The 10,472-nt window shown below is 37.0% G+C and overlaps 1 protein-coding gene across 2 annotated transcripts; it reads right to left on the bottom strand.

Moving 5' to 3' along the window:
- Nucleotides 1-207: 207 nt before the first annotated feature.
- Nucleotides 208-8,906, bottom strand: LOC107828247 (non-specific lipid transfer protein GPI-anchored 30-like). 2 transcript variants are annotated; one of them, XM_016655530.2, is made up of 2 exons: nt 8,486-8,904; nt 208-451 (listed from the first exon to the last, which is right to left on the bottom strand). In XM_016655530.2, exons 1-2 carry the CDS (start codon nt 8,805-8,807, stop codon nt 432-434), a joined length of 342 nt encoding a protein of 113 aa, XP_016511016.1. In that variant the 5' UTR covers nt 8,808-8,904; the 3' UTR covers nt 208-431. The 2 variants fall into 2 exon arrangements, with proteins under 2 accessions (XP_016511016.1, XP_016511014.1); XM_016655528.2 differs by lacking the exon at nt 208-451 and adding an exon at nt 1,387-1,896 and having other exon boundaries at nt 8,486-8,906.
- Between the last annotated feature and the right edge of the window lie 1,566 nt (nt 8,907-10,472).

Here is a 10,472-nt window from a genome sequence, read left to right as displayed (position 1 = left end):
CATATACATTATAGTTATAGTTCCATTTGCAGTTAATTCTCTTATATAAACACGTCTTAAGATTATATGTCTTGATTTTCCATTTGTGAGCTACACACATGGTAGTCTCACTATCAAAAAATATAACTGACATAGGTTGTCACAAGTCACAACTTTAAATCTAATGACATGTTCCTCAGCCATTCCGCTTCTTTCCCACCCTTAGAATAAATATTTAGTTTGAAGTGAATTTATTATCATTAACACTCCAACTTGCATAAGAATATCGTTCTAATACAGTAGGAAAACCGTTATAACAAATGCCTAAGTGTTTTCTATATGTCATCTTGCAGCCTCCATGGTGCTTTGCTTTTGGCAAGGATCTTGTTGACAACTAACAGTGAGTCAAGTTCCTGGGGAGACTATGAAAATGTAATTGCATGCAGCACCATTCAATCCCCTGTAAAGTTTCCTGCACTTCAGAGGAGTTGTCAGTAAGGAATTAAACTGGTCAGGCAAAGTATCACCACCCGAAATTCCAACTTCGGGACCATAATGGCGTCTAACGTTCACTTGCTAGGCAAGCCAATATTAACACACAACTATTTATTTTAAACAAATTTTAAAATAGTTTAATAAGTAGCAAAACTGTAGAACCTCAAAATGATATAATATACTCCAAACGTCGTCTAGTCTAATCCCGGAATCTGATGTCACAAGTACGTGAGCTACTAAAATTGCTACAACCAATGTCTGAATAAAAATACAACTGTTTGAATGAAATAAAACAGTACAAAAGATAAAAGGAAGGTGACTGCAGGGTCTGCGAATGCTGTGCAGCTCTACCTTAAGTCTCTGAATTAATAGAAGTCCGAGTAATGCCTTCATTAGCTGGGACCGACACCAGAATCTACACAAGAAGTGCAGAAGTGTAGTATGAGTACAACTGACCCCATGTACTCGGTAAGTATCGAGCCTAACCTCAACGAATTAGTAACGGGACTATAACAAGGCACTTACTATAAACATGTACAAGTATATGTAAAACAATAGCTGAAATAGAAAAACAAGAATTAACATGAAAACTGAAATAGAAAATACATAACAAAGAGCCCCTATTATAAAATCTATACTCAATTCCTCAATACAACACGGATATGGAATCAACAGTTAAGAACAATCAATATGTCTTCTCTGTTACGGTGTGTAACCCGATCCATAAATATATGTATATACAAATACCAATCACCATTGCGGCGTACAACCCGATCCCAAACAACAATATCAATCTTCGTTGTGGTGTGCAACGCGATCCATAACAATAATACCAACATCCATTGTGGAGTGCAACCCGATCCCAAATAACAATACCAATATCTGTTACGGCGTGCAATCCGATCCTAAATATATAACATGTAACTGTAAAGCTACAACCAACTATGGAGTATTTCATAATGAAACGCAATAAGGAAATTAAATAAATAACGACATAAAATGAATAAAAGTGGTTATCTAACAACATAAAAAACATAAGGCAAGTAAAGACAGTCAATAATAAAGACACAAATTCATGGAAACATATAGATAATTAAGGCATGTAACAAATAAAAGCATGAATTCAACAAGGCAATTAACAATTAAAGCATTTAACACGTAGTAACCTGGAGTAAATGAAGGCATGAAACAAGAGGAGACAAAAAATAGAGTAGCCCATCCCGTATGCTTAACCCATAACAATGTATATATACTCATCACCTTGCATATACGTCGTCCCCACACATAAATCAAGTAGTAAATAGATCACTCAAGTCCTAATTCCCTAAGTCAAGATTAACCACGAGACTTACCTCTTTCCGGAATCAAGTCAATAATCAACCACGGCTTTTTCTTTAGAATAAGCCTCCAAACCAATCGAATCTATCAAAATATAGTTCAAACAATTCAAAACAAGCTTTAAAAACTACCCATGAGTGAAAAAGATTCAATCTTTAATGAAATTAAAAAAGTCAACAAAAATCAACCCACGGGCCCGCTTGGTCAAAATTCAAGATTCGGACCAAGTTCTGATTACCCATTCACCCCCAAGTCCGAATACATGATTTGTTTCGAAATCCGACCTCAATTCGAGGTTTAAAACTTAATTTTACCAATTTCCGAAATTCTACCCAAAAACCCCAATTTCTTCTTTAAAATCACTAAATATAAGGTTAAAAATCAATGGGTGATTATGGAAATATATCAAAATGAGTTGAAAAGTACTAACCAATGAAGTTGGGATGAAAATCTCTCTAGTCCGAGCTCTAGGTTTCAAAAATGGTGAAAGATGAAAATCTCTCTAGTCTGAGCTCTAGGGTTTCAAAAATAGTGACAGATAATGAAATCCCATTTTTTCATCTTTTATTTTACTGGGCGTCAAGTGCTCTTCGCGTTCCCGGAGCACCTGTCGTGTTCGCGAAGAACACAGGACACTTAGCCTTCGCATTCGCAAGGTCCCCACCGTGTTCGTGAAGGCATTCCCCAGCCATGTATGCTGCATTCCCGAAGGGTAGTCCCCTAAAGTGTTTGCGTTCGCGTCCTACCTCTCGCGTTCGCGTAGAGTATCCAGCCCCAGCCCCAAAATTCCCCTTCGCGATCGCGAAGCACTGATGCACCAGCAGAAAACCAGCAACTCATGACAAGTCCAAATATGGTCCGAAATCAATCCGAGACGCACCCTCCCCTTCCCCCGGTCCCTAATCCAAATATGCACACAAGTGTAATAACATCACATAAATTCGTTCGCTATCTCAAATCATCAAAATAACATCAAATAACAAGAATGGATCATCAAAACTCAAGATTTCAACTTGAAAACTTATTTTTCACAATCTTTCACATTATGCGCTGAAACGCGCTCGGATCACCCCGAACTCCAAACAAACATACGTACAAGTCCAAAAATAACATACGAATCTACCGGAATTGTCAAAACAGCAATCCGAGGTCGTTTACCACAAACGTTGACCGTGATAAACTCTACCTTTATTTTTAGTCAAAAATCACTTTTTCTTCAAAATTATATGTAAAAGCTTTTCGAAAAACGTCACAAACCATTCACGCAAATCAAGAAATATCAAATGAAGATGAGAGGTCTCGAAACACAAAAATTAAGGCTAGTACTCAAAATGACCTATCAGGTAGTTATATTTTCTACCTCTAAAAGAAACGTTCGTCCTCGAATGGATATAGAAAAGTACCTAGACTGGTAAAAAGGTGTGGGTATCTACTCTGCATATCGGACTCGGACTCCCACGTAGCCTCCTCAATCGGGTGGCCTCTCCATTGTACTTTCACAGAAGGAAAAATCTTAGATCTCAACTTTCGAACCCGCCGATCTAGAATAGCCACCGGCTCCTCCTCATAAGTTAAATTCTCATCAAGTTGCACCATGCTGAAGTCCAAAACATGAGACCTCTCATCATGGTACTTCTGAAGCAAGAAAATATAAAATACCGGATGTACCCCTGCTAGTCTAGGAGGCAATGAGAACCTATAAGCAACCTCCCCAACTCTCTCCAAGATCTCAAACAGGCTAATAAACTCTGGACTCAACTTCCCCTTTTTCCCAAACCGCATCACGCTCTTCATAGGTGATACTCGGAGAAGAACCTTCTCACCCACCATTTAAGCCACATCTCGAACCTTTCAATTAGTATAACTCTTTTTCCTGGACTGAGCTATACGAAATCTCTCCTTAATCACCTTAACCTTTCCCAAAGCATCATGAACCAAATCTGGATGCTCAAACCAACTAACTGGCCAACGGCATCGCTTCCTATTTAAGGCTTCGTACGGAGCAATCTGGATGCTCGACTGATAGCTGTTGTTGCAGGCGAACTCCGCTAAAGGTAAAAACTAGTCCCGTTGATCTCTGAAATCGATAGAGCATGCCCGCAACATGTCCTCCAATATATGAATAGTGCGCTCGAATTGTTCGTCTGTCTGAGAATGAAATAGTGTACTCAACTCGACTCGCGTGCCCAACTCACGATGCACAACTCTTTAATATGCAAAGTGAACTGTGTGCCTCGGTTAGAAATAATAGAAATAGGCACGTCGTGGAGACGGATAATCTTCCAGATGTAAATCTGATCCAAATGCTCTGAAGAATAGGAAGTCATCACCAGAATGAAGTGTGCAGACTTAGTCAACCAGTTCGCTATAACCCAGACTGCATCATATATCCTCAAGGTATGTGGTAAGCCTACCTCAAAATTTATAGTGATGAGCTCCCACTTACACTCCAGATTCTCCAATCTCTGAGTCAATCCACCCGGTTTCTCATGCTCGTACTTCACCTGTTGATAATTCAAACACCGAGAGACGTAAGCAAGAATACCTTTCTTCATCTTTTGCCACCAACAGTGTTGTTTCAAGTCACGGTACATCTTTATGTACATGGGTGAATAGAATAGACTGTGAGCCTCCTCAAGGATCAACCCTCTTAACCCATCAATATTTGGAACACAAATCCGGCCTTGAAGCCATAGAACCCCATCATCTCTAATCAGAACCTCCTTGGCACCACCCTGCTGCACCGTATCCTTCAACACCAATGAGTGAGGATCATCAAACTGGAGAACCTTGATACGCCCCAACAACGATGACTGTGCCACAACACAAGCAAGAACTCGACTAGGCTCCGAAACATCCAACCTCACAAACTGATTGTCCAAAGCCTGAACATCCATGTCTAGTACTCTCTCCTCTACCGGCAAATATGCCAAATTGCCCATGCTCTCAACCTTCCTACTCAATGCATCGGCCACCATATTAGCCTTTCCCAGATGATATAGGATGGTGATATCATAGTCTTTCAGCAACTCTAAGCATCTCCGCTGCTACAAATTAAGGTCATTTTGCTTGAACTGGTGCTGGAGACTTCGATGGTCGATATAAACCTCACATGGAACGCCGTATAGATAGTACCTCCAAATCTTCAGCGCGTGAACAATGTATGCCAACTCTAAATCATGCACATTATAATTGTTTTCATGAACCTTTAACTGACGAGATGCGTAGGCAATCACCCTACCGTCCTATATCAGCATCGCGCCAAGCCCAATACGTAATGCATCACAATACACGGTGTAAGATCCTAAACTTGTAGGCAATACTAACACTGAGGTTGTAGTCAATGAAGTCTTGGGCTTTTGAAAGCTCGCTTCACACTCATCGGACCATCTGAATAGTGTACCCTTCTGGGTCAATCTAGTCAAAGGAGATGCGATGGATGAAAAACCCTCCACGAAACGGTGATAATAACACGTCAAACCCAAGAAACTCTGAATATTTGTAGCTGATGAAGGTTTAGGCCAGTTCTGAACTGCCTCAATCTTCTTCGCATCCACCTTAATCCCCTCACTGGAAATCACATGGCCCGAGAATGCCACTGAATCAAGCTAAAACTCGCACTTGAAGATTTTAGCATAAAGCTTCTTTTCCCTCAAAGTCTGGAGCACGATCCTCAATTGCTGCTCGTGATCCTCTCGGCTGCGAGAATACACCAATATATCGTCAAGTGCATAAAGTTGGTTTTGCCTTTGATTTCCTGGGTTTTTTTCCTTGTGAGTCTTGATCTAGGCCACGGTAAGATTGTTAGGCAGTGGAAGAACATCATAATCCTCTTCAACACCTCTCAAAGATCTAAAGCCTCTAAGTAAGTCTTCATTCTCACTACCCACAGTTGGTAATTTTCACCATCAAAGATTGGAGGAGCCAATTGGAAAAAACTCGTCTCAATCTCTATTTTACTCAAGAATGTTTTTTACTCAGGTCCCTTAAGAAGATGGCTACGATACCAGTTCTATCAAGAAACTAAAGAAAATAATAAGGGAAGATTACAGAAAAATAAAAGGAGTATACTTGAATAGATATAAAAGGAACTCTAAAGAACTGAACCTGAAAATTCTATGTTATTTCACTGCATTTGGACTATAATTTATAAGAGAACTACTAACTTAAAAGACCTAAAAATCAACACAAAATCTGTTGAAATTAACAAACTCCTAGAGACTAGTTCAAAAATATTTTTTCAAATTCAAACTAAATTAGTGGAGTAAATAACTCTTAAGGTGAACATAAAATAATTTACTGAGGGCCGCTTCTAAAGTATATTTTTAATAGGTTACCATAAGCAAATACATGATTCAGGGTCTCAGTCTTAGGTTGTCTACATCATGTAGACATAGAAGTTACAGGTAAATCCAATCTATTTATAATGTCATCAAGTGGTAGCTTCTTTATAAATGTTCTCCAAGAGGCAAAGGATAATATACATTAAAAGGAAATTCCTTGTCCTAGAGCTTTGTTAGAAGAGGATTGTGGTTGTTCTTTTGTCTGATGAACCGAAAGGCAGAAAAGCAAGTGAATGTGCCTTGGGGATTTAAGGTCCAGATTGCCTGATCTTTGATTGCTATGTTTCTGATCTCCATTTTTTGAATCTCATGAAGACATGTGGTGGGACAATGTTTTCCAGGAGCCTAGAGTTCCAAACATGATTGTTCAAAGAGTCTTCACCTAGTTGTTTCCTAGCTTTCTTGTAGAAGTATTGAGTTGGTTGATGGGATCAATAGTAGACCATCTATCTCGCCAGAATAGGCTGTTTCCCTCATTGATTTTTCAAAATATACAAGAGTTCAAATTTAATTAGTCCTCGAGTCTACAAGACTTTTCCAAATATTGTAGTCTTTAGGCGCTAGAATATTGGAGATGGTATTAGATCTAGGACAGTGTTTACTCTAAAGAACTTTGGTCCAAAGGTTGTCCTCAACTTTAAATCACCACCATCTCTTAGCAGCAGAAGATTCACATATGTCCTTAAGCCTTTTGAAACCAACTTCACCTTCCAAGTGAGGATATATAGCTTATGGTGGTCCACGAGTTTCAATGATACTTGTTCTTTCCATCTTTGTCCTCCAGATGAAATTAGCAAGGTAAGAATATATCCGAATCATAGTTTTAGGAGGGGCCAAGGCACCAAAACAACAACAATATCATGTCCAGAGTAATCCAACATAGTATGGTTTGGGGAAAAAGCAAGGCAGAAAAGATGATAAAATAATACCATCTTTTCCTATTGTGACATGTCACTCTAACTTGACCACATCAATTGTCATGTGGGAAATTAGGAACATAAAAATAAATAACTAAATTAATATAAATAAAAAAGCCATTAACCTCCTTATTCCATAGGCAATTTGCCAATTAATTAAGTAAATCGTCAAACAAACCCGATGTGTGTAGGAGAGGAGCGTTTGTCATTAACTTTTGCTTACATAATGCCAAAAAAATGAAGCCAGCAATATACAGTAGGTAAGGGGGGGAAACGAATCAAATTTTTTGTGCAATAGAGAGTTCTTTGTAAGTGCATATCCCAAAACTCAAAGTATTACTCCATTATTTTGTGAGATTTGTAGGAATTCAAATGTTTGAACCAAGGTGGACGAAAAAGGAGAAAAAAGCCAGGAGAGATCATACGGATTCAAATGTTAGCAAAGACCCCAAAAAAAAACATAAGGTGATTTTTTCGTAAGCTTTTGTAGATAGAGTTACTCAGAGTCTAGCATATAAGCTCTTTGAGTTTGAAAGTTGGCAAAAAGTCATGATTTTGGATATCTTTATGTCCCAAGTCTTATGTGATATGATAAAGACTGCATGAATAGTAGATGGATTTACATTCATTACGTATTTGTTTTTGTAAGAACAAGTTCGGATGATAATGGAAGAATAGCGGGTGTTTTGGAGCAATACAAGACTGAAGAAACGAGAAAGAAAAAGAAAAGCTAGCTTGTCCTAAGCTCGTGCTTCGCGGGAGAGGTGCACAAGCAAAGGGGCTGGCAGCAGTGCGAAACAGTGAACTGAGGCACATAGACGAGGACAAGTGGAAGAAAAAAAAAGAGTTGGGGTCGCGCTACCAATCTTTAAGATTCCTAGCATTGATACTATTATATTTTTAAAGTTATATTATATTTTTAAAGTTATAGATTCATGTATAGATCTACTATTTACTGCAATTTAAAGGAATTTTTATATAAATTTATGTTCCGCATCGAAAGTATATTGAGTTCAGATGAACTTAGTCACTTAAAATTGCATCTAGTTTTGGAGTTACCGATACTAAACTTGTGCTAATAGGAGGTCCCTCTGTCTCATATTATGTATCATGATTCTCTTGTGCACGCCCCTTAAGAAAAATTAATTAGGATGAGATTTTGACTACTTTACCCTTATTCATGTCTTAATATTTAATCTTTCTTCATTGAATATTTTCTCAAAGTTAGGTGTATGTAGTTTTGAAGGATAATTATTACTAAGAGTAAAAAGTAAAAAAGATAATCAATAGGGGGAGGGAGTAGCAATTATCCATGGGATTACTCAAAGATGGCGCTAATAACTAGACCGGACGCTACTATTACTAGAAAAAAAATGTAGGAAAAAGCGATGAATAGTTGAGAGAGAAACGTACCCTTGAGACATCCCATGTAATTAACAGGCTGTCCACATCTAGCAGGCAACATTTGAGCAGCGTTAATGTCAATCCCAGCTTTCTCCGCTGCATTGCTGCCTTTGATACTTACCATTTGACACAAGCATTCAGGCATGTTCTTTATCACATCTTTTAGTGGATTGCAACAACTATCTGGTGGATTCCCTCTTGTTCCATTCAGGAATTTCATGCAAGGCAGCAGCTTGTTTATGCACTTCCTATCTTGACCCTCAGCACTCTGACTCTGTATCATCAGCAGCAGCAAACAAATTGAAGCTGTTTGATATAATTTCATCTCCATGGATTTGTTGCTGTTTTATTACCAGAATAACAGAGATTGCTGCGCTGCAATGCGTGTCTATATATATTTGTATTTGTTTGCTATTGATTGAGGTTTTGCCTTTTTTGGGGGGGGATTTTTGACTTAAATGGTTAGAGTTGGTGATCTGACAGTTTCTAGTTAGGCAGAAGTCGATATACCAGCTGATAGATAGATAGGTAGCTACTATTCCACCACGTTCTAATCTACTCCTTCCGTTTTAATTTAGATCAGTTAATTTGACTCGGCACAAAGTCTTAAGATTTTTTTTTTTTTGAAGTTTGTAGTCTTAAAAGCTTAAGATGTAAAAGCTTTGTGAGGCCATGACATTTGTGTGGTTATAAAAACTTCTCATTAAAAGTAAAATGAAAAGCTTAAAGTTAAATTACTTCCAAATTAAAAAATATATCATTTATTTTAAAACATACTAAAAAGTAAAGTAATTTATCTGACGGACGGAATAATAAATTAATCTATAGCAGGGACGGATGCATAAGATTAGCTATGGTTCATCGGAACTAAGAAGTTTTGCTCGAACTGTCAATATATGAAGAAATAATTGATTTCGAACCTAATTAATAAATCAAATGAATTATGGAGAACCTTGAATACAGTGGCGGATCCACCCTTTAGGGTGGGGTGGTATGACACCCGCTACGTTGGTAAAATTATCATATATTTATATAAAACCTTTCTTAAACGAGGTTAAATATTTGATCACGCCACCCCTAGTTGCAAACAAGGCAAAGGTGCCACAGCCGGTAGACCTTTTTAAAAGCTTTTCTCGTGTGTAAAATTCAAGTTCGAATTTATCTTGAACCTTATCTGAGTTTCCCTTTTTGTTCTTCATTTTATTTCCTTTGTCCCAATCATTTTCCTTTTTGGCTACCTCCTAATTTTCTATTTGTCGTTTATTATTTTTTATATTTTTTTTATATTCTATTATTTTAAGAGCCTCCAAAATTTAAAATTTCATAAAATAAGCATCTCTCTTAATCTCAAATCTTTTAATTTTTTTCTTTCAAAATAAAAAAACTTGGGTGTTATAGGAATTTTGGATTGAGATCACCTTTAATTTTTATAATTTTTTTATTATAACATAAAAATTTGTGCTATTCTATAATTGTTAAATACAACTTAAATCTCTTTACTATTAAATTATGATGAATATTTCGCAAGCATTGCCTAGAAAAATATGAGATTTGTTATTTTACTTTTTGGGATCTTGTAGTTTATCTAATTCTGCATTTTCTCATGGGGTATAATTTATGTATTGAAGATTTTTTTTTATTATTCTTATTCTGATTGGTGAAATTTCCTTATTGAATATGTTATTTTACTTGTGCAGATTTATTTTAGCATACAAAAAAGATGAGTTCCCGATTGAAAATATTGATTTTACTTGTATTGTTAATAATGAAGGTGTGATTCCTTCTTTAAAATGCTAATTACATTTGTTTCTTGATGTCTGAGATGTAATTTTCATTTAACAATAACAACAACATATCTGAAATCTCACAAGTAGGGTATGCGATCGAGATGCAATTTTCTTATTTGCAAATAAAAAATGCCAATTAAAATGCCCGAATAAACTAAAAAAAATAAACTGAACAAGTGTTTCGAACAAACTCTATATTAATTATTACA

Source organism: Nicotiana tabacum, chromosome 2 (genome assembly GCF_000715075.1).
Source record: "Nicotiana tabacum cultivar K326 chromosome 2, ASM71507v2, whole genome shotgun sequence".
Taxonomy (NCBI): Eukaryota; Viridiplantae; Streptophyta; class Magnoliopsida; order Solanales; family Solanaceae; genus Nicotiana; species Nicotiana tabacum.
This window is presented reverse-complemented; position numbering and strand designations above follow the sequence as displayed.

Bases quoted from the DNA above. Each gene is read 5' to 3' on its own strand.
- LOC107828247 (XM_016655528.2), bottom strand. From the start codon at position 8,807: ATGGAGATGAAATTATATCAAACAGCTTCAATTTGTTTGCTGCTGCTG. The intron at 1,897-8,485 runs GTACGTTTCTCT...ATATTTTGATAG, and splicing joins TTACATGGGATGTCTCAAGG to ATTCGATTGGTTTGGAGGCT.